This window comes from Jaculus jaculus, chromosome 7, assembly GCF_020740685.1.
Source record: "Jaculus jaculus isolate mJacJac1 chromosome 7, mJacJac1.mat.Y.cur, whole genome shotgun sequence".
NCBI classification, from domain to species: Eukaryota; Metazoa; Chordata; class Mammalia; order Rodentia; family Dipodidae; genus Jaculus; species Jaculus jaculus.
Genome location: NC_059108.1, coordinates 39036084 through 39060868, shown reverse-complemented (window position 1 = coordinate 39060868; position 24785 = coordinate 39036084). Strand labels below are relative to the sequence as shown.

Genomic DNA, 24785 nt, shown 5'->3' with positions numbered 1-24785 from the left:
AAAAATTGCTGTCAATGGCCTCAACCACATGCTTCAAATTAAGAATGTCACCAGTCCAGGCAGCAGGAACAGTGACGCAATACATAAGGGGATCAGACCAGGATAGGTCACATGTCCCGGGATGAGCCTCACTCTCACTCTACATAGGAGGTAAGCATCAAAAAGTTACTGCCGTGTGTGATGGCATATTCCTTTAATCCTAGCACTTGGGAGGCAGAGTGCTGTGAGTTTGAGGCCAGCCTAAGACTACATAGTGAATTCCAAGTCAGTCTGGGCTACAGTGAGACCCTACTTTGAAAAAAAAAAGTTATCAAAATTTATATTTCTCTCCAGAGCACTTTATAGCCTTTGAAGGGACTCACATTCTCTTAAGTACTGTTTCTATCCAGAGGAGCTCAATATTCCCACCAAGCGAGCAAGAATAAATTAAATAACATCCTCAACTCTAAAATTCTGAGGAATGAAACAGATGAATTCTGAAACACAGCATTGTTTTAAAGGTTGACAAAAGATATTCTAGGGCTGGAGAGATGGCTTAGCAGTTAAGCACTTGCCTATGAAGCCTAAGGACCCTGGTTTGAGGCTCAATTCCCCAGGACCCACGCCAGATGCACAAGGTGGCACATGCATCTGGAGTTTGTTTGCAGTGGCTGGAGGCCCTGATGCGTCCATTTTCTCTCTCTCTCTTTCTGCCTCTTTCTCTCTGTCTGTCACTCTCAAATAAATAAATAAAAAACAAACAAAAAATTTGTAAAAAGATATTCCAAGACAGTTTTCTGACAGTGAAATATGTAATTTCATTTCAGTCCTAATGCTTTTATCTACATAACTTAGAAATAAGATAAACATCATTTTCACTGGCCTGCTTCCACTGTGAGGCTCACCCAATTCATACCTCCAGAGTAAGCCACCAACTCTCTCACAGTAAACCTCCTCATGTCTGCCTGTTCTCTGAACTTTAAGCTCTTTTATTCTTCCTTCATCTTCCTGTAAATTTTTGTATTTTCCAAGAGAAAAAATGTCTATTAAAAAGTCAAAATCAAAATTTAGGTCAGGCATGGTGATGCATGCCTTTAATCCCAGCACTCGGGAGGCTGAGGTCGGAGAACTGCTGTGAGTTCAAGGCCACTCTGAGACTATATAGTGAATTCCAGGTCAGCCTGGGCTAGAGTGAGACCCTACCCCCTCAAAAAAAAACCCCAAATCAAAATTTAAATAGAATGTGATAACACTACATTTCATTTAAAGAAGTAATAAATTATTCATTGCCAAATAACTTAATGGAATTCACAATGCAAGCCCCAGGTATACATACAAAGAATCTATCTTGTCCTGAATATGATAAAGCAGATCAGTGATTTCAAATTACTTATAAAGGAAAGGTAAAAATAAGACACAATATACTATTTATAAAAGTCAAGTAAGGCTGGGCATGGTGGCGCATGCCTTTAATCCCAGCACTGGAGAGGCTGAAATACGAGGATTGCCACAAGTTTGAGGCCACCCAGAGACTACACAGTAAGTTCTAGGTGAGCCTATGCTGGAGTGAGACCCTGCCTCGAAATAAACAAACAAACAAAAAAGTCAAGTAAGAAAAAAAGTTACCATAACCCTTTTACAAAGATAAATGTACTATGGTTTATCACTTCTAAACATTTTAAAGAAGTTTAAATTAGTGGTTTCAAAAGTGACTTTAGGGAGGCTAGAAAACATAGAGTATATGTTTTTATAATGTATAACACACTGCATCTGTATCAATAACACTGCAATGGGGATTCATTTAAATGAACTTGACCTTCTATCATTTGGCAAGTATATATTTACTCCTTTTTCAAAGTCTTTACTGAAACTAATTTGTAAATATTACTCTTCAAAAACTTGTATTTTTGGTACTTCTGCTAGGAAGGAGATACCACAAGTGTCAAGTACTAATAATATATCTCTAAAATAAAACAAAGGTTACTTCTTATCTCTTTTGTTACTGTAACAAATGCACTTTAAAATATATATAACACTGCTGTGCCTGGAAATTAAAAATACCTAAATCTTTAAAAAGAGGGTTCACAAGAAAAGAAAAATTAAAAATTCATATTGAAAGGTAAATGTGATGTCCTTGAATCTCTGATAAAGGAGACTCAGATCAGTTTATCTTCTTTCTGACCAAGCTGTGTCTTGAACTTTGCATTCATGTGATCAATGTCAAGTCTCCATTTTGTAGGTTTCAGTTGGAATTTTCTTGAATGTTAGCAAAACTGGTACTTGACTTGAGTCGTTTGGCTAGGTAAGAAAAAAAAAGTATCATATGATATTTTCAATTATAATGATTGTTCATTATTTCTATGTCAGTCATATAATTTGTCTATTAATTGGTCAAACTGATTAGATCCAATCTTCTAAAGAATTAAAACCTATTTTTCCCTACAAACCTCAAAACACTAAGTTAACTAGAAACTACACATTTGCTAGAAGCAGTGACAAATAAAGCAGGTGTCATCACTCTTTCATCAACAACACCGTCTATATTGTGTAAGTAGTAATACTGATAAAAGTTTATGATAGAATCTAAATGTCTCTTAAAAGAATTCAGGCTGAGTGTGATGGCGCACGCTTTTAAACCCAACACTTGGGAGGCAGAGGTAGGAGGATCACCGTGAGTTTGAGGCCACCCTGAGAATGCAGAGTGAATTCCAGGTCAGCCTGGGCTAGAGTGAGACCCTACCTTGAAAAGCCAAAAAAAAAAAAAAAAAAGAATTCACTAAGAATTTCCTCACTTAATAAGGGATATCTACAAAGATTATGTTTAATTGTGAAACCTGTGGGATTTTTTCCTACGATCTGGAGTGAAACAAGTCTACCTGGTCTTATTCAATGTGGGTACCAGGAGCCAGGCATGGTGGCGCACACCTTTAATCCCAGCACTCAGGAAAGCAGAGATAGAAGGATCACCATGAGTTCAAGGCTACCTTGAGACTTCAGAATGAGTTCCATGTCAGCCTGGAATAGAGTGAAACTCTACCTTGGAAGAAACAAAACAAAAACAAAACACAAAAAAACAAACATGGGCACCAGGGATCAAACTCAGGTCCATCCCTGAAAGTCTAGTTCTTAAACCTTCAGTGAATTTAGAAGACAAACTAAGTCAAGGTTTTTTTTTTGGGGGGGGGTTACTTACTTTATTTAAAATTCCTAGAAGTAATGTAGCTTCTTACTAATCATCAAATTACTTAATAAACTCACCAGGAAACAAAACCAGTGACTACATAGACCATTCCTTGCCTCTCTAGTCTCTACTTGATAAATCCACACTGCCTTTGAAATTCCGCCCCAGGAACCAGCTAACAGTGAGTGCCGATGCCCTTAACGCAGAGCTGGTCTTGCCCTTTGTGACCAGACCACACAGCTCCACCTTTCCACATAGTGTGGTGATTGGCTTCGAGTCAGTGCACTCTTGGAGGGGACAGATTGTGCCGGTGCCTTTTGTTAAAGCCTAATCCCTACAGCGCTAGCGTTTTGATGAGCATTCAATAGCTGCTTGATGAATACTACCATAATGGAAAGGTAACGAGCTGGGCACAGTGATGCACAAATGTGATCCCAGCATTCAGGAGGCTGAGGTAGGAGGACTGCCAAGAGTTCAAGGTCTGCCTGAACTACACAGCTCCAGGCCAGTGTCTCAAAAATAAACAAGAAAAGGAGCACACCAACCCCATCCAGGGCCTGAGTTCAGTGGTGCATAGCTTGCTTACCGTTTCCAAAGCCAGGCTTCCATCCCCATCTCTGAGATAACAATGTGACAGGGAAGGGAAGGAGAAGGTGAGCCCCAATGCTGCAGCACAAGACCTATTTGCTTGTACTAGCGCTTAAAACATATGTTTAATAAATAATACTTCTTTTTTTTTGGAGAAAGGGTTTCGTTCTAGCCCAGGCTGACTTGGAATTCACTATTTAGTATCAGGTTGGCCTTGAACTCACAGTGATCCTCCTGCCTCAACCTCACCAGTGTTAGGATTATAGGCATGTGCCACCACGTCCAGCAGAAAGAAAGAGAAAGAGAGAGGCACAGAGAGAGAAAAATGGGCATTCCAGAATCTCTAGCCACTGCAAACAAACTCCAAACACATGCACCACTTTGTGGATCTGGCTTTACATTGATGATGGGGAACTAAACCCAGGTGGTTAGGCTTTATAGGCAAGTGCCTTAACCGCTGAGCCATCTCTCCAGCCCCTATAAATAATACTTCTGTAAAACATTAACAGGTGTTTTATATATAAAAAGTCCTAACATTTGGGGACATGTTATCTCAGAGTCTATACCTTATTTATAGCTCATCAAAAGGACATGGTGTAGAGTTATTTTCAATCTTATTTAATCCCTCATTTTTCCATAAAGCATTTCATAGGGCTAGTATTTTAAGGACAGAGTTTGGGAAATGTTAGCTAATTATACTGTAATGTTCCTTCATTTAACAAATATTTTTGAGAACCTACTTTAGGCCAGGCTATTTCTAGATGGTGATAGAATGGTAAACAAGAAAAATATTCCTCTTCCACCGGGCATGGTGGCACATGCACTCTATCTCAGAAACAACAACAACAACAACAACAACAACAAAAATTCCTGTTTTTAAGGAACCTACTGTCCAACCAAGGGAGACAAAAGGGCAGAACAAATAAATTTAAAAATACACAAATAAATGAATAATCTAAATGATCTAAGTCACATTACCTTAAAGAATACACGCCATTAAAGAAAAATGACAAGGGCCAGGCATGGTGGCACATGTGTTTAATCACAGCATTTAGGAGGCAGAGGTAGGAGGACTGCTGTGAGTTCAAAGCCACCCTGAACTAGAGCAAGACCCTACGTTGAAAAACCAGAAAAAAAGGAAAAAAAAAATGAAAAGGAAGCATGAAAGGAGGGCATATTCTTTTTTTTTTTTAATATTTTTTTTTGTTCATTATTTATTTATTTATTTGAGAGCGACAAACACAGGGAGAAAGACAGATAGAGGGAGAGAGAGAGAGAATGGGCGCGCCAGGGCTTCCAGCCACTGCAAACGAACTCCAGGTGCATGCGCCCCCTTGTGCATCTGGCTAACGTGGGACCTGGGGAACTGAGCCTTGAACCAGGGTCCTTAGGCTTCACAGGCAAGCGCTTAACCGCTAAGCCATCTCTCCAGCCCGAAAGGAGGGCATATTCTTGGCGGGGGAGGGGTGAGCAAGCAACTTTCTAGCTAAGTCCTGGAAGACCAAAGGTCAGGTCAGGAAAGTAGGAAGGGCTCTGGAAAGGCTGCAGTGTGATCAAGCTTGTTGTGTGAAGGAGCAGAGGAGATCAGCTGTCCAGCAGCAGAGCAGGGAGGCGAAGAGATGTGGTAAGCTTAAAAAGAGAAAGGAGCAGGTCACGTACAGCTTGGAGAGTAGAACCTGGAACAGAATCCAAACTTCCTTCCAGGTTATCCACCATGTGGAGTGTAGATTTTACTAGGTGTTGCAGTCAGGTTCCTATTGCTTGTAGAATTCACCCAACCAAGAGCAGCTCGTGGGGGAAAAAAGGTTTATTTTGACTTACAGGCTAAAGGGGGGAGCTCCATGATGGCAGGGGAAACAATGGCAGGACATCACCCCCTGGCCAACACAAAGTAGACCACAGCAACAGGAGTGTGTCAAACACTGGCAAGGGGAAACCGGCTATAACACCCATAAACCTGTCCCCAACAATACACTCCCTCCAGGAGACATTAATTCCCAAATCTCCATCAGCCAGGAACCTAGCATTCAGAACACCCAAGTTTATGGGGGACACCTGAATCAAGCCAACACATTCCATCCCTGGCTCCCATAAACTGATAACCATACATGATGTAAAATGCAGTGCATTCATCCAACTTTAAAAGTCCCCATATATTTTTATCAATTCCAATGATATCCCCCTAGTCCAAGATCTTCTAACTGAACCATAATACCAAAAAATCCCCCCCCCCAAACCATAATGGCACAGAATAAACATTCACACTGCAAAGGGTGGCACTGGGCACAGGAAAGAAATACTCAAGCAGTACATGATTTAAACAGGGCAAACACCAAACTCCGTAGCTCCATGTCCAACAACTCTTGCCAGTGATAAGCCTCCAAATCCAATAATTCTAAATAGCAATAAGTCTCTGGAGTTCCAATTCCACCCTTCCAGCTAGGCTACTCACAGTCCTGGAAAACTGCAACAGTAAGTGGTACCAAGGAGTGGGATTGCTGCTGGACACCTGTGTGCTTGGGCCTTCTGGAGCTGATTTTCAAGAGGAATGTGGAAGGATTTGAAATCCTGGCCTAAGAGACACCTTGCAGTGCTGTAAGTACAGCCTGATGGACAATTCTGGTCAAACTCAGACCTGAATGTAGTAAGAACTATAGACTGTGAGGTTTGGCCTTGGAGGGTGAGAAAGAGCTTTGCTTGGTCTGGCTAGCAGTTTGTGTAACAAGCTTGCTGTTATGCCTGAGTACTGAGAAGTTGTGCAGAGTTGCACTGCACAGAAATAGAATGGTGTGAGCAGAGGGATATGGCACAGAAAAAATGAAATCTTTGGGCCTAAACTGCTGCCATTTCACCTGCAAATTGTTTGAGAGATTACAACCATTGATATTCGGCCAGCTGACCTGTTCTAGGGCAAAAGGAAAAATGTAGACTCTTTGGAAGGGGCTTGTGTGTTCAAGGAGTGTCCTGTTCTTCAAAGTCTGTTTTATCCACCCCCCACCCAGATCAACAAACTGGCACCTTACCTGGTATTATGGAATATAAGAAATGCAGGAAAGAGAGGGTCAGTGAGTTTGTAACAGTCTTGTGTTTTGGAAATGGCCATGGGTAGTGTGAAGCAGGTTTGCTGCATACAGACCTGATGGAGCCATGAGGATGAACCGTGGATGGCAGTGGAAACCCAGTGGAGATGCCAGGACCATGAGATGGCTGTTAAGGAAAGCTGCTGGCCCCGATGGATTTCTAGGACTGTGAGTAGCCTAGCTGGAGGGGCATAATTGGAATACCAGAGATTGTTCCTGGTTAGGATTATCAAACTTGGAGACTTGTTACTGACTAGAGTTGTTGGCCTTGAAGCCAGAGAGTTGATGTTTCCCCGTCTGTTTTAAATCTTGTATTGGCTGAATATTTCTTTACTATGCCCAGTGTGAATATTTATTTGGTGCCATTATGGTTTTTTTGGGGAAATTTTTGGTATTATGGCTCAGTTAAAAGACCTTGGATTATTAGGATGTTTGAACATCGTTGGAAATAATAACTATGGGGATTTTAAAAGTTGGATGAATGCATTGCATTTTACATCATGTATGGATATCAGTTTATGGGGACCAGGGGTGGAATGTGGTGGTTTGATTCAGGTGTCCCCCGTAAATTTATGTTTTGAATGCTAGGTCTCCAGCTGATGGCAATTGGAAATTAAAACCTCCTGGAGTGGGGATTGTTGGGGCGGGCTTATGGGTGTTATAGTCAGTTTCCTCATGCCAGTGTTTGGCACACTCTCCTGTTGCTGTGTCCACCTTATGTTGGCTAGGGGGTGATGTCCACCCTCTGCTCATGCCCTCGTTTTCCCTGCCATTGTGGAGCTTCCCCTTCGGGCCTATAAGCCAAAATAAACCTCTTTTTCCCACAAGCTGCTCTTGGTCAGGTGATTTCTACCAGCAATGCGAACCTGACTGCAACACTAGGCCAAGTGATCAAAGCAGGGGTACTGGAGTATGCTGTACCTGTGTACAGGGAAGATTCGATGTCAGCTGGGCTGGGGTGCAGCAGCAGAGGGAGAGGAAAGACAACTGAAGATCAGGTTTTGAAAGCAGGACTGCTAACAGAACTGCAGATGGGTGGAAAGGGGGTGTGGAGATGGGGTTAAAAAGAAGGTTGGAGAGATGGCTTAGTGGTTAAGGTGCTTGCCTATGCAGCCTAAGGACCAGGTTCAATTCCCCAATACCCTCTAAGCCAGATGCACAAGGTGGCACATGTGTATGGATCTCATTTAAAGTGGCTAGAGGCCCTGGCATGTCCACTCTTTCTCTCAAATAGGTAAATAAATAAATAAAATATTTTTAAAAATAAGAGTGAAACAGCCTGGCATACTGGTGCACACAAAAAACTTCCAGCACTCAGCAGGGCATGGTGGCATATACCTTTAATTCTAGCACTCAGGAGGCAGAGGTAGGAGGATCATCATGACTTTAAGGCCATCCTGAGACTACATAGTGAATTCCAGGTCAGCCTAAGCCAGAGTGAGACCCTACCTTGAAGATAAAAACAAAACAAAACAAAAAACAAATAAACAAAAAAACTCACGGCACCCAAGAGGCAGAGGTGGGAGGATCAGCATGAGTTCCAGGTCAGCCTGGCCTACAGTGAGACCCTAACTCGGAAAGAGAGAGAGAGAGAGAATAGGAGAATTGGAGAACTACAGTCTTTCAAGGAATAAGGTTTGCTGCTTGCAGAGCAGAAAGATGGGGTGCCTTTTACTGTAAAAGCAAACAAGAAACCCTGGCTAGGTGTAGTAATTGCTTTCCACAAAGTCAACAGATTTGTAAGCAAATAAGATGCTAAGCTTTAAAGGCACATGGGGCCCTGAAAATAGTGTCTCAACAGTGAGGCTCATCTCACTTTGCTGTTGTTCTAAGTGCTTTGGGGATGGAGCGAGAACAAACCTACAGAAGGCTGGCAACCTTTAAGGTGCATTTCTAAACAAACTCACTGCAGACTCCTCTTTAGCTAGCATTGTAAGGTAATCAAACACTACAAATTCAGTTCAAAATCATCCACAGATAATCTTTTTATTTTATTTTTAATTTTTTTGAGAGAGACAGAGAGAGATACAGAATTGGCACGTCAGGGCCTCAGCCACTGCAACTGAGCTCCAGACACTTATGACACCTAGTGGGCATGTGCAGCCTTGCGCTTGCCTCACTGTGCATCTGGCTAATGTGGGATCTGGAGAGTAGAACATGGATCCTTAGGCTTTGCAGGCAAACACCTTAACTGCTAAGCTATTTCTCCAGCCCCAGATAATCTTTTTTTTTAAGTGAAGTTAAATGAAGAGGTGCCAACGAAATTTAAGGGAAAAGAGTGTTTCCAGACTGGATCCTATTTGATCTTACTTTCCAAAAACATTAAAAACTCAGTAAGGTAACCCAGGCCTAGAAAGCCAAATGTCACATGTTCTCTCTCATATGTGGATCCTAGCTATAGATGATTGGACTTCTGTATGAGTAGGAAGAAAACTCAGTAGCAGAGGCCAGTGAGCTACAATGGGGATATAAAGGGAATAGAAAGGAAGCTGAGAGAGGGACTTAATATGATGGTATTGTGCATATGTAAGCAAAGGAATAGATTAACTGGGGTGAAAAGGCCTAAGTAAGGTCAGGGGAAGAGACTGAGTAAAGGAAAGATGGGGGAGGCTAATCAAAATCTAAGAGGATATAAATAAATCATATGGAAACCTACTTTTTTGGACAACGGAATACACAGGAGCCATTGATCATTACCAGAAAATTTTCAGTGCCAGGGATGGGATACCTTCCAGTGAGTTGTTGGCCAGGGAGCACCCTGATGCCCCCAAAACATTACAGGCCATTGCCAGGGCCCTTGGTTTCCTACCAGGAATAGATGGTAAGACCCTATTGCTGAAGACTCCACATACTTAGGCTTCAAGGTCACTGAGGAATACTGCTAGAGCTGAGCTGAAAACCTCCTCTATGTAGACCAGCTGACAGAAAGCTGGAAGAAGCCATTCTGCATGCAGTTCAATGGGAGAGAGAGAAATCACCAATGAAGATACCCAACAGTGGACATTGCAAGCCTTATATTTTGGCCAAACAGGGTAAATGAGCCAATGGGTGCAATAGTGGCATGTCTGTTTGCCCTCTAATTTGGAGGCCTGCTCCATGGGAGGGAATACATCCCCGATACTAAAAACCTACAACAGGGGTAGTCATGAGCCCTAGGGGTGTAATGTCTGCTGCTGTCTGGCTAAATGTATAGACTATGCTCATCAAACTGCCCAGTAAACACTTCTCTTAATGTTCATACCCATATAGTAATGCTACTCTCACTTTTTTCATTAGAGAACTTTCTCTTTTCAGATGGCAGTGACCTTGGGATGACTCGGAAGGCATCATGGTGCTGGGAAGAAGTGACAGAGGAGTGCTCAGCACTGCAATATCTCTATCACACCTTCTAAGGCTCAGGGACCATTGTGGAAGAGGTGGCAGAAAGAATGTAAGAGCCGAAAGAAAGTTAGGACACCTTACAACATGCTCTTCCAGACACAAAATGGCCTGGTTATCCATGACCTCACAGCGTCTGATTCTACCTACATAAGACCATCATAATATGAGGAAAAGATGATGACATCAAAATAAAAGACAGACTGATTGAGAGGGGGAGGGGATATAATGGAGAGTAGAGTTTCAAAGGGGAAAGTGGGGGGGGGAAATTACCATTATTATTGTTTATAATCATAGAAGTTAATTATAAAAAATTAAAAAAAAACATTGAAAACTGAGACTTAAGAAATAAGGCCCTTCCTTCTATAAATGATAAGCTCAGGCCACCCAGGAGCCCCTCTTTTTTTTTTTTTTCCCGAGGTAGGGTCTTGCTCTAGCCCAGGCTGACCTGGAATTCACTATGTAGTCTCAGGGTGGCCTTGAACTCACAGCGATCCTCCTACCTCTGCCTCCCGAGTGCTGGAATTATAGACGTACGCACCACGCCTGGCCAGGAGCCCCTCTTTTCCAGTGAGATGAGATCTCCCACTCTGCTCTACTTAGTGGGGAGGGAGGACAGGAATTCACTCCCACGAGCACGTGCTACATCAGTAATGTCTGTGGAATCACAATTCCGATCTGACAGGTCATGCTACAGAATCTTCCTGTCTATGGCACTTTTTGTGGTTCTGCCATGAGTCCAATGCCCACATAGCTTTAAGGCTCCCTGCTGCCAGTCTGTCAAGACTGTAGAGCCCCTGCTACAAAGCCTCTACCCTGCCCTTGCCATCTTTACTCAGTATTAATCCAGCTTTCTCAACTAAAGGCCTGGAAGACACTGCCTTGGATTTCTGTTACCTGAACTTGTGCAATTCTCATGTATCGCTTCCACTAGCCAGCAGAAAAGTAAAATGTAATGCTCAGAGCCCTTTCAGACTACTGTACTCGGAATTCTCAGAATGTGTATCATTTCCAAAAGAGGCCTAGGTCTTTTGTTTCCGTGTGCTGAGGCTTGAGCCTAGAGCCTCATGCATAAGGCTGTCATCTAAATGAACGAGTAACCCCGCAGACACCTACGCAGAATGAGCTTGCGCTTCTTCTGCTCCGAGTGAAGAAAGCTGCTGAGGTAGAAGACGACAGGGAGGAAGAGGATGAAAACAGACACGGCGACAACAGACACCGTGTCGCTGCAGGTGATGGAGCAGTTGAAGGTTCGACTCCACAGTTTTCGAGTTATGTTCATCTGAAACAACAGATATTATTATTCTATTTTTTTAAGTATTTTCTTTATTTATTTTGAGAGAGAGAATGGGGGCACTAGGGAAAACAAACTCTAGATGCATGCACCACTTTGTGCACCTGGCTTAGGTGGGTACTGGGGAACCAAACCTGGGTCCTTAGACTTCACAGGCAAGCACCTTAACTGCTAAGCCATCTCTCAAGCCATTATTCTATTTTACACTTCATTAGCCTTCAATTTGTTAATTATTTTGTTGCACTCCAAAACCGGTTCTCAAAATTAAGACTACATAAACAGCTCTTAAAAGCTACTGATGGGTGAGAACAGTTTCTTCTGCCAGAGAAAGCAGCTAGATCACAAGTTCACCACTAGTCACTGCATAAAATTATACACAAATGTCAGATTCTAATCCCATAATACTGGCCAAAGTATACCAGAATGTCAACCCTTTGTATTTTCAGGAATACTGTTAAGACTGTTCCCTTCCTTGCAAATGAGTTATTATGACAGCCTGCTACAAACTGAATCCAAATGTGCAGTTATTTTAAGTGCTTTTTTTCTATCCTGAATATTATTGGCTCTCCATCTCTAAGTTGCTGTGATAACTCACACTCATTCTCAACCAGTAAGTGTATCCATTTTGACCTCAAATTCTCTGATTTGGACCAATTAGTTGTTTCCCCCATTCCTAAATTCTCAGGCATCGTATTGCCTGTGAAGGCATGACTGCCATCTGGTGGTGCCCTGTGTAAACACAAGCTATGCTTTTTTTTTTAACCACTCAATGAACACATCTTTACTAAAACAGTCCTATAAGCCATGCTGGGTGTGGTGGCACATGCCTATAAACCCTGTAGGGAGGCTGAGGCAGGAGCTTCACTGCAAGTTCAAGGCCATCCCAGGCCTACATAGTGAGACTGTCTAAAACAAAACAAAGCTACTTACTATTCATCCCACCTACTAAACAAGGAGATAAGGTGTCTTATGGTGAGAGACTGCTAATAAGCATATTCAGATTGTCATAGACATAAAGAAAGTAACATAATAAGTTATTTCTGAAAACCACTGTAGTAAAACCTAGTTACTTTTTTAGGGGGGTGGGTTTTCATGGTAGGGTCCCACTCTAGCCCAGGCTGACCTGGAATTCATTATGTAGTCTCAGGGTGGTCTTGAGCTCTCAGCAATCCTCCCACCTCTGCCTCCTAAGTGCTGGGATTAAAGGCATGCACCACCACCCACATCTGGCTCCCTAGATACTTTTAAAATTAACAAGTACCTAGGAAATTGACGTGTAAGCACCTTGAAAATGCACAGTCTCAATTTTTGTCAAGAAAAACAAAATGTGGGCTGCAGAGATGGCTGAGCTAACCCTAAGGACCCATGTTCGACTCTCCACATCCTACATAAGCCAGATGCACAAAAGGGGAGGCAAGCACAAGGTCGCACATGCCCACTGGGTGGCGCAAGCATCTGGAGTTTGAATGCAGTGGCTGAGGCCCTGGCGTACCAATTCTCTCTCTAAAAAAATATATAAAATAAATGTGCCAAATCACTAATTCCCTTATGAAGTAGGCGCCTGATAACCTTCCACTACTTATTGTCTAATTACTTTATAACCACTGTTGTTATTTCTGGTTGAAGGTGCCATATGCATATCCCGCGTTTCTCCGAAAGAGGTGCTGACTGCTGACAGCACATTCAGCAGCCTGCAGAACACACAGCAGATGGGCAGCGAAGACTTACCGCGTCCTCCACGTCAATGCACAAATGCGTTCCAGGCTCAGCCTTGTTCACAAGCTCATTCATTTTCTGCATGTCACTGTACAGGGTACTCAGGGTTTTGTATGCGTCATTACAGTTTTTGCATACTTCTGAGTAATTTTTTGGTGGGAGAAGACCATGTGTGCTCCCCTAAAATGACAAAGTAAAACAAAAAATAAGTAAGTAAAAGTAAAATAAAATGACAAAGGCATGTACAACAAATAAACATTAGATACAAACTGTAAACTGTTTACCATTCCTCTCCCCGAGGACAGAAGATTATATGGCGTGACAAAGTGCTGGGCTGTACCCACAAATGAACACACACAGCTACAGCCATCACATTCTCAACAAAGGTGCCAAAAACATAACCTTGGAGAAAAGAGCGCCTCTAACAAACGGTTCCAGAAACTGGATATCCACACAGAGAAGACTAAACCATATCCGTAGCTCTCCCCCTCACAAAAATAATTCACAAATGGATCAAAAACTATAATGTAGGGCTGGAGAGATGGCTTAGTGGTTACAGCGCTTGCCTGCAAAGCCTAAGGACCCAGGTTCAACTCTCCACATAAGCCAGATGCACAAGGTGACGCATGTGCACAAGGCGGTGCACACAATGGAGGTCAACTGCAGTGGCTAGAGGCCCTGGCATGCCTGTTCTCTCTCTCTCTCTCTCTCTCCCTCGTTCTCTCTCGCCTACAAAAATAAAATAAACTATAATATAAAATGTAAACTATGAAACTACTAGAGAAGCAAAGGAAAGCACTTTGAGACAAAGATACAGGCAATGACTTTCTGAATAAGACTCTAACATCTCAGGAAATAATAGCAAGAATTCACAAATGTGATTTTAGGATAGGAAAATGCTACAGCAGCATTGGGCGTGATGAAGCACACCTTTGATAGCAGCACTCCACAGACTGAGGTTGAGGATTGCTATGAGTTTGAGGCCAGCCTGGAGCTAGAGTGAGTTACACGTTAGCCTGGACTCGAACAAGACCGTACTTCCAAAAGTCTAAAATAAATGCGTTTAAAAAAAAAAAAAAAGCCTTCGGCAACTCCACATACTTGGACTGCAAGGAGAAATCCTGCTGGAGCTGAGCTGAAAACCTCCTTCATGTAGACCAGCTGACAGAAAGCTGGAAGAAGCTATTCTGCATGCAGTTCAATGGGAGAGAGAGAAATCACCAATGAAGATACCCAACAGTGGACACTGCAAGCCTTATATTTGGCCAAACAGGCTAAGTGAGCCAACAGGTGCAATAGTGGCATGTCTGTCTGTTTGCCCTCTAATTTGACTAGAGGCCCGCTCCATGGGAGGGAATGCATCCCTGATACTACAAAACTACAACCCTAGGGGTGTAAAGTTTGCTGCTGTCTGGCTAAATGTATGCTTACCAAACTGCCCAGTAAGCAGTTCTCTTAATGTTCATATCTATATATTAATGCTACTCTCACTTTTGGTTAGAGAACCTTCTCTTTTTCAGATAGCAGTGACCTTGGGATACTCAGAAGGCACCATGGTGCTGGGAAGGAGTGACAGAGGCGTGCTCAGCACTAAAATATCTCTATCACATCTTCCAAGGCTCAGGGTCAGAAGAGATGGCAGAAAGAATGTAAGAGCCAAAGGAAGGGTTGGGCTCCTTACGAAGCGCTCTTCCATAATTCCAGGTCAGCCTGAGCCAGAGTGAGATCCTACCTCAAAAATTAAAAAAAAAAGTGCTCTTGTAGACACAAAATGGCCTGGATATCCATGACCTCACAGTGCCTGACACTACCTACACAAGACCATCACAATAGGAGGAAAAGATCATGACATCAAAATAAGAGAGAGACTGATTGAGAGGGGGAGGGCATATGATGGAGAGTGGAGTTCCAAAGGGGAAAGTGGGGGGAGGGAGGGAATTACCATGGGTTATTGTCTACAATTATGGAAGTTGTCTATAAAAAATAAATTAATATTTTAAAAAAGCTACAGCAAAGGTAATCACTCCAAGAGTGAAAAGAAAGCCTACAGAATGGGAGAAAATCTTTTACAACTATTTAATGGCCATCTTGTACATTTTTTAAAAGTTTTTTTGTTTATTTTAATTTATTTATTTGAGAGTGACAGAGAGAGATAGGAAGAGACAGATAGAGAGAGAGAATGGGTGCGCCAGGGCCTCCAGCCGCTGCAAACAATCCAGACACGTGCACCCCCTTGTACATCTGGCTTATGTGGGTCCTGGGAAATGGAGCCTTGAACCAGGGTCCTTAGGCTTCACAGGCAAGTGTTTAACCGCTAAGCCATCTCTCCAGCCCTATTTATTTTTTATTTATTTTTATAATTAACAACACATGTGCCATTTGTGCATTTGGCTTTATATTAGCACTGGGGAATTGAACTCGGGTTGTTGGGCTTTTCAGGCAAGAACTTTAACCGCTAAGCCATCTCTCTAGTCCCTCACCCCCTTTTTATATAGTGTTTCCCTAGGTAGCCCAGGCTGGCCTGGAACTTTTTATGTAGCCAAAGCTGGTCTCAAACTCATGGTCTTCCCACCTCAGCCTTCCTAAATCTGAGATCACAGCTAGAATTAAAGGCAATCACCATCACACCTGGCTCTAATGGTGGACTAAATAGATTTAAGCAGACGGAGGCAATGAATATGCTTCCTGCAGAGTACCTTATTCTTTTTAAAGTTTTAGTTACTTGCTTGTACTCGTGTAGGTTCAGGGGTGTGTGTGCCATGACGCACATGTGCTGTCGGAGGACAACTTCACCGGTCCACTCCGTTCAAGGCAGGTTTCTCGCTCCAGGCTCTTAGCTGCTCTTCTCTGCTGGGCTCACCGTGAGTTTCCAGGGAAAGTCTCCTGAGCCCTCCACCCCTCTTGTGGTCAACGTCAGTGTGCTGAGATGGCAGAAAGCTGCTACAATTCCAGCTTTTGGTGTGTGGTCTGGTGCTCTAGCTTCAGCAGCAAGAGCTTTATTGACCGAGCCATCTCTCCAGCCCCCAAGTGCCTTACTCTTTCATCCACAAAGTCAAGTAACTTACTGTCAGACTGACACAACTGTGTTTTCACTAAACCACTACAGGCCTCAGTTCATTTGCCTGCTGCTTACTTCTCCAGATGCTCATTACAGACACGTGAAGGTCTGCAGGGTCACTTCTGCCATCTATCCTCCCCACTACACCAGTGAGAGAACTGAAGAGTTATTATTTGCAAGTGGAAGAATTTAAGAGTAGAAATAGCTGCACGTGGTGGCGCACACCTTTAATTATAGCACTCGGGAGGCAGAGCTAGGAGGACTGTGGTGAGTTCAAGGCCACCCTGAGACTACATAGTGAATTCCAGGTCAGCCTGAGCTAGAAACCCTACTTTAAAAAAAAAAAAAGAGAGAGAAATAAGAGTATAGAGATCGGGCTGGAGAGTTGGCTTAGTGGTTAAGGCACATGCCTGCAAAGCCTAAGGACCCAGGTTCAATTCTCCAGGTCCCACGTAAGCCAGATGCACAAGGTAGCACATGCATCTGGAGTTCGTTTGCAGTGGCTAGAGGCTCTGGTGCTCCCATTCCCACTCTCTCTCTATCCCCCACTCTCTCTCTATCTCTAATAAATATATGAAAATAAATATTTTTAAAAAAAAGAGTATAGAGATCTAGCAAAAAAAAAAAAAAAATACTCCTCTAAAAACTTACAACTTGAGCCGGGCGTGGTGGCGCACGCCTTTAATCCCAGCACTCGGGAGGCAGAGGTAGGAGGATTGCCATGAGTTCAAGGCCACCCTGAGATGACAGAGTTAATTCCAGGTCAGCCTGGACCAGAGTGAGACCCTACCTCGAAAAACCAAAAAAAAAAACTTACAACTAAACTGGGCATGGTAGCACATGCCTTTGATCCCAGCACTTGGGAGGCAGAGGTAGGAGGACTGCCGTGAGTTCGAGGGCACCCTGAGACTACATAGTGAATTCCAGGTCAGCCTGAGCTACAGTGAGATCCTACCTCTAAAAACAAAAAACAAAAACAAAAAAAAAAAAACCAAAAAACTTACAACTATACATTATTCATTTATTTAAAAAATGTACAAAATACCTGAAGGTTATGCTCAAAGCAGGTCAAGGTCTGGTTAAACAAACGAAGGAAATGTTCTGTGCTGTTTGATAAATCTTCACTGTTGTTTGCCAAACAATCTGTCAAAATAAAATAGAATATTAACATGCAGCCAGCACTGATGTTCTCGCTTGTCTCTCGAGCTATCTCTTCTGTCTTGCAGTGCAGCAACTCTATTCCAGTAAGCACGAAGTATCCACACCAGAGAACTTTCCAAATGCACGAGGAAGCTTATGCCTTAAATTTCCAAGTGCTTTTAATCACAACCATTTTCATAAAAGTCCTAAAATAACTGTGTGCTCTCTTTTTATAGAAACAACTTAAAATTTAAATTGACCTTTAATGGTGAGAGGTCATAATCATGAAAAATCTGCTATTAAATGGTATCACAACGGTGCTAGTTAGACATAAAACTTACTACCTTGGATTACTTTTGCCTAAAGTCTTATATCTTTATCTCTGTGTCAAGTTTAGTGGCCCTGCATCTTTTCCAACATTACTGGCGATGTCACTGTGTCAAGCAGGAGAGTTTTGTGGGTTTTTTTGTCTAATCTATCATGAGTTGGGAGCCCACAGAAACAAATGGGAGACTTGTTCAAAAACTAGCAAAGGGATTTTAAATCAAGTCAGGAAAAATATGAAATTGTTTTACAAGTTTTTGCAAATCTTGCATCTCTTGTTTAGTCTTAGTCCAAATTCGCTCATCCTCTTGTTTTCTGTGTATAAATATGACACAATTTATGTCTATTGTCCCCTCTTCGGCAATCCTATTCTCTCTTCTCCTGGTGTCTTTTCCTCTCCCTAGCCTCAGCGGGCTCTCTTCAGTCCAGGCTCAAAGGCCTAGCCTCATATCCTGGAACTAAGGGTAAGCCATTTTCGACTTCTCTCCACCCCTCGAATCTGAGCCCCCTACGTCCCACATGCCCACCAAACACTTCCATCTGCTTTCTCCCAATTCTTTTTTTTTTTTTTAATCTATTTGACAGAAAGAGGGAGGGAGGGAAGGAGGAAGAGAGAGAGAATGGGCAGGCCAGGGTCTTCAGCCACTGCAAATGTACTCCAGACACATGCGCCCCTTTGTGCAGCTGGCTTACATGGGTCCTGGGGAATTGAACCTGGGTCCTTTGGCTTTGCAGGCAAGTGCCTTAATTGCTAAGCCATCTCTCCAGCCCTGCTTTCTCTAAATTCTGCTTATATAATACAGTTGCTGAAAATTCTAAAACTATAATGAAGGAACTAGATTGAAATCACATTTTCTGATCTCAAGGCCATGAAGGAACCCCAGTAGATGCCCCAGTAATTGCACCACATGAGATGCTCCCAACTTTCTTTGCTCTAGTGCCCTGCCCTAGTCCTGCCCCTTCATTTTAACACCCAGCTTATGCTGCATCCACCTTACTCTGAAAGTCGGCCATGTATGATCTCCCAACTGGAAGTGGAGAGACCTGACAGAAGCGATTGCTGCTATCCAGAAAAAGGTGGCAATGCCAATAGAATTGGGTGGATGAGAGACACTGAATGGTTAGCTACTTGTGCCTGACACCAGAGGACAGCCTAGGTAGGGTTGCGAAGCAATGGTCGCCACCATGGAAGCTGACCCTTGCTGAGTACCTGTGTTCAAGCAGTATGTTCATACTTTCAACATATCTACCCACTCAATTCCTGTAATGACTCTTTGAGACAATAACTATACTCTCCATTTAAAAATACAGAGTGGGGGCTGGAGAGATGGCTTAGCGGTTAAGTGCTTGCCTGTGAAGCCTAAGGATCCTGGTTCAAGGCTCAATTCCCCAGGACCCACATTAGCCAGATGCACGAGGGCGCACCTGCCTGGAGTTCGTTTGCAGTGGCTGAAGGCCCTGGCGTGCCCATTCTCTCTCTGTTGGTCACTCTCAAATAAATAAAATAAACAAAAAAAAATTTAAAAATACAGAGTGGGGCTAGAGAGATGGCTTAGCAGTTAAGCACTTGCCTTTGAAGCCTAAGGACCTAGGTCTGAGGCTCAATTCCCCAGGACCCATGTAAGCCAGATGCACAAGGTGGCACATACATCTGCAGTTTGTAGTGGCTGGAGGCCCTGGCGTGCCCATTCTCTCTCCTTCTCTATCTGCCTCTTTCTTTCTCTGTCTGTCACTCTCAAATAAATAAATAAAAATAAACCAAAAAAATTTTTTTATCATGTATAATTTTATTAACACAAATATATACAAATAGTAAGTATCTTTTAAAGTTATACTTGCAAATATATAGCTATTAAGGTATTTCTAATTTTTTTTAGAATCTGGATTTGAATAAAAGCAATTCTAGTAGCCAAAGAAATATCTTTAATAGCTAAGTCTTAGTAACATTTGTCATAACATTCAAAAAAGCTTAAATTACATAGTTTGTTCAGGTATATTTCTCTTTGTGTAGGGATCTGTCTCTCTGTGCCACAAGAAGCTGCTCTACTTTAAACTTTGTGATTTCTTAGAGTATCTTAGTAAGATTTAATTTATTTGGTTTCTGATAATTTGCCCCAGGAATGAAAAACTCCTCTTGCCACCAGGCCATATGTAGTCTACAGATATTTTTGTTATTGTTCAAGAAGAAGTGTGAACAGATCATTGGACCTGTAACATACAGATGAGAATATGGTCTCTAGATCGCCATTGTCCCAATGCTCCCATATCTTTACCCATTTAATGGCATATGTTTGATGTTTAAAGGTTTTATTTTTTCATCATTGTTGAATATGGCCACCAGAGTAATCGTTTTGGCTTTTTCTCAACCTCATTTGTTTCTTTGGAGTCATCATGGCCCCATATTAAACTTCAATATAATATTCCACGTCAGTCATAATCCTTAGTCTACCTTCAATTATCTGCCTTCAATTATTGAGGACCTATATGATGATGAGGAGGAGGAGGAGGAAGACTGTAATACAGCATATGTCATGCTAAATAAATTACATTAATTTGTCTTGTCCTCAAAATAATCCCGTATTTTGTTACATACATAATAAATATTGCATTTGCTGTACACATATTTAAAATTTAGTGTCTATATAGCTGCTAAAACAGAGTTTTAGGCCACTTTGTTCATGGACCTGAATTAAAAAGTGGTAAGGCTGAATTTAACTCTTATTTATAAATGGAGTTTTTCACCCTGTCCCAGTAGGAGTGCTAGAACAAAGATCTATGAAGGCAGGCTTTGGACTGAACTGACCATGTTTCCCAGCAATCATGTTGACTTTCACACATTACTGTAGGAAGACACGAATAGCATATTCAAAAAACATGATAATACATGTTTTACAAGTGTTGTGAAATTATATTTTTGCTCACAACTATACAAGGCTATAAAAAGGATAACAGAAATATAGAGAAAGCTACTAGCATATGCTTGGCCAAGAACAACTGAGAAATAACGTATGGATAGTTGCAGCTACCCCAAAAGGTTCTCTGAGGGCAGCCTGCCTCTATAAAAGCATAGAGACTATAGGCTGATTATAGTATAAAATGTAACTCAAACTCCCAGTCTCCAGTTAGCCTTGTTGGCCTTTTAATTTAAGTGTGAGTAAATGAGATTGAGTTCTCTGAGAACAGAACATTATAAAATGCTAACATGTATAGTCTTATGTATCTGTCATTTTAAAAAGCTATCTTTTGTTTTCTCATATATTTTTATAAACCTTTTTTAATTTTATTTTTTGAGAGAGAGAGAAAGAAAGACAGAGGGAGAGGAGAGAATGGTTGTGCCAGGGCCTTCAGCCACTGCAAACAAACTCCAGCTGCATGTGCCACCTTGTGCATCTGGCTTATGTGAGTCCTGAGGAACTGAGCCTGGGCCCTTTGGCTTTGCAGGCAAGCACCTTAACCATTTTTAAAAAGTACAGAGCAGAGATTTAGAGAAATGAAAGGCGCTGGGCAAGGACACAAAACTGACTTTAAAAAAAGAAGCTGGAATTTGTACTCAGTGTGAGTGAGTCTTGAGGCCAATACTCAAACACTGCCAAATGAACAGCACACTCACATCTACATCCTCAACCCTTCACAAGGCATGCTCTGACTCCTCCCTGCAGCACTCAGAGATAACTGAATCCAACACCACACAGGGACTCAGGTGGTCACCACTGATTAGGGATGAAACCTAAACTTAGTCAACAGGGCAGGGGGCAGCCAGTAGTTTAAGACTCCTCTATGCAAATTCAGACTCCTGTGAGCGGATGAATTACAAAGGACACTCCTGTTTCCAGAAGCCAGTTAGAATTCAGAAACTTCACACACACACACCCCTCCCTCATGCAGGGCCCGTCTGCACCCAGTGACAGGATCATAGTGGTAAAGAGAGGAACACTCCTAAAGGCTAAATCTCCCTGAGCTGAGAAGTCGACATTCTCACAGCTCTATCATTTCAACAACAGGAGTCTGGTTCTAGGTACTCACTGATCATTTAAAAATCTGAGAAAGAGCTGGAGAGTTGGCTTAGAGTTAAGGCACTTGCCTGCAAAGCCTAACGACCCAGGTTCAAGTCTCCAGATTCCATGTAAGCCAGACACACAAGGTGGCATACATATCTGGAGTTTGATTGCAACAGCTAGAGGCCCTCACATGCCAAATTCTCTCTCTCTTTCATTAAAAAATTACAAAAAAAAAAAAAAAAAAAACCCAAGGAATTAGTAACTACAAATCAGGAAGTTAGAGAAATAAGGTGATATACTGAGGCTCACAAACAAATTATAAGGCATTAAAGTACCAAATATACTTCCTAGATTCTTGTATTTTCTTTCTTTTTAAAAATATTTAATTTATTTATTTGACAGAGAAAGAGGAACAGAGAGAGAGGGAGAAGGGGCGTGCCAGATCTTCCAGCCACTGCAAACGAACTCCAGACACATGTATTCCCTTGTGCATCTGGCTAATGTGGGTCCTGGGGAATCAAGCCTGGGTCCGTTGACTTTGCAGGCAAATGCCTTAACCGCTAAGCCCTCCCTCCAGGTCCTGTGTTTTCTTAGTTATACCATTTTTGTCTTTACTATCTAAATATTACTCCATCTGTCAGCTTCCACAAGATAAAAATAATAAATTCTTTTTTGTTGTTTTTTGTTTCTTTGAGGTAGGGTCTCACTGTAGCCTGGGCTGACCTGAAATTCACTATCTAGTTTCAGGGTGGCTTTGAACTCATGGCAATCATCCTATCACTGCCTCCTGAGTGCTGGGATTAAAGGTGCTTACCACCACACCTGGCTCTAAAGTCTTTTTTTTTTTTTTTCTGTTTTTCTGATTTTTTTCTTTTTGGATTTTTCAGGGTAGGGTCTTGCTCAGGGTGGCCTGTAATTCACTATGTAGTCTCAGGCTGGCCTTGAACTCACAGCAATCTACCTGCCTCTGCCTCCCAAGTGCTGGGATGAAAGGTATGTACTATCATGCCTGACTACACTTGGCATTTTTAAAAAACTTTTATGTATTTGAAAGAGAGAGGGGTGCACAGGGCGGGGTGGGGGGGGAGAGAGAATGGATGCACCAGGACCTCTAGCTGCTGCAAATGAACTCTAGATGGATATGCCACCTTGTACATCTGGCTTTATATGGGGTACTGGGGAATTGAACCTGGGTCCTTTGGTTTTGCAAGCAAGTACCTTAACCACTAAGCTAACTCCCAGCCCTAAATTAAATTCTTTTTTAAAAAGACTAGCATAAGCCTCCTTTGAAGTGGCCTTGAACCCTTTCAAGGATGAAGCAGATGTATGTAAGTGAGCATAAGCACAATTACATAGCCACACACCAGTACTAGGCTCAAGGCCTTAGCTCACAGTTTGAACCAAAGTCCAGGAAGCACAAGTGATCCTCAACAACTGGACACCTGCACCAGAATGAGCCATGTCACATCACCTGGCACACACAACCTTCAAATGGAAGGAGTGTGACCCTATACTGCCTACAATGGTATACAGCACATTCCTCTGAGAAAGCACTATGCAAGATATACAAATAATTTCTTTTCAATTTTAATTTTATTGACAATTTTATATATGAATATGATGTATCATATTCACTCAAATAATATCTTTTTAAATGTTTTCATTATTTGAGAAAGAGAGGGAGGAAGGGAAAGAATGGGCATGCCAGGGCCTTCTGCCATTGCAAACAAACTCCAGACACAAACTCCACAAGCATCCACCACCAAGAGCATCCGGATTGTGCGGGTTATGCGGAATTGAACCTACATCCTTAGGCTTCACAGGCAAGTGCCTTAACCGCTAGCCATCTCTCCAGCCCTCAAATACTTTCTTATAAAAATACTTTATAGGGCTGGGGAGATGGCTTAGTGGTTAAGCGCTTGCCTGTGAAGCCTAAGGACCCCAATTTGAGGCTCGATTCCCCAGGACTCAATTAGCCAGATGCACAAGGGGGCGCATGCATCTGGAATTCGTCTGCAGTGGCTGGAGGCCCTGGCGTGTCCATTCTCTCTCTCTCTCTCTCTGTCTGTCGCTCTCAAATAAATAAATAAAAATAAACCAAAAAAAAAAAAACTTTATAAAGAGGCTCCTCTGAAGAACAAAAGGACTTGATCTCTTCTATTTTACTGTCATCTACTTTTCCCTTGAAATAATTTGAAAATTAAACGACAAGCTAATATGGCCTGGCCATCTTCGTATGCAGTCCCATAAAACTTTTTTTCAATAACTGTTACATGGTGGCATTATAAGGCAAAGGACTTCATCCACCTGATGGAATTAAACATGTCTTCATTATTAGAAGAGTCCTGACTTTCTGATTCAAAACAAAGGAGCTCTGGGAAGTTCCCTTTATCCCTTTGCAGGACTGGGAGCCAAACAGCAAGAAGCGGTATGTTTTAGAACTTAAGCTACAGGGTGGCGGTGGTCATGCAGCTCCTAGAAGCACCGCGAGGTGACGCAGTCGGCTTAATCGCCGCAGCCGCCTCCAGAACCGGGGAGCATAGACAGCTCTGTCGCACTGAGGACTCAGCCCTCAGCTCCAGAGGCGAGCTTCACGGGGCTCAGGACTTAGCTAAGGCCTCACTCGGAAGCCCTGGAATTGCATCACTGCACAGGAACCATGTTTTCTTCCTGCAGTACTGGGGCTGAAGCCGGATGCTCCTTGCTCATGCTTTAAGATGCAACACTGCCGCTGTCAGTTGCAGAATATATTATAAAGCTTTCAGACAGAATCAGAAATGACATGCTTTTATGTGTACCACAAAAATGTAACTTTGCTGTTAATTCTGTATGTTTTTATTAAAAAATGCTTTTAATTTTGCTTTTAGAATTTTTTATGAAAACATATGTAAATTACATGTTTCATTTAATACAATACTTTAGTCACACTCCAATGTGAAGAAGTCCTTTGTTTGACGTGGTATATTTAGTGGATTAAATATTAGCTGGTCGTGGCTGTGGTGGCGCACGCCTTTAACCCCAGCGCTCGGGAGGCAGAGGTAGGAGGATC

At 42.3% G+C, this 24785-nt stretch overlaps 1 protein-coding gene across 1 annotated transcript in view; it reads right to left on the bottom strand.

The window, feature by feature from the left end:
* Positions 1 to 1401: 1401 nt before the first annotated feature.
* The window catches only part of Ostm1 (osteoclastogenesis associated transmembrane protein 1), a 55376-nt gene continuing 31992 nt past the window's right edge, over positions 1402 to 24785 (bottom strand). The window contains exons 3-6 of the mRNA XM_045155381.1: positions 17320 to 17417; positions 13229 to 13396; positions 11323 to 11488; positions 1402 to 2277 (exon numbers count right to left, since the gene is read on the bottom strand). Of these exons, the coding sequence (XP_045011316.1) occupies positions 2222 to 2277; positions 11323 to 11488; positions 13229 to 13396; positions 17320 to 17417 (488 nt within the window). The 3' untranslated portion in view covers positions 1402 to 2221. The remainder of the gene's footprint in view (positions 2278 to 11322; positions 11489 to 13228; positions 13397 to 17319; positions 17418 to 24785) is intronic.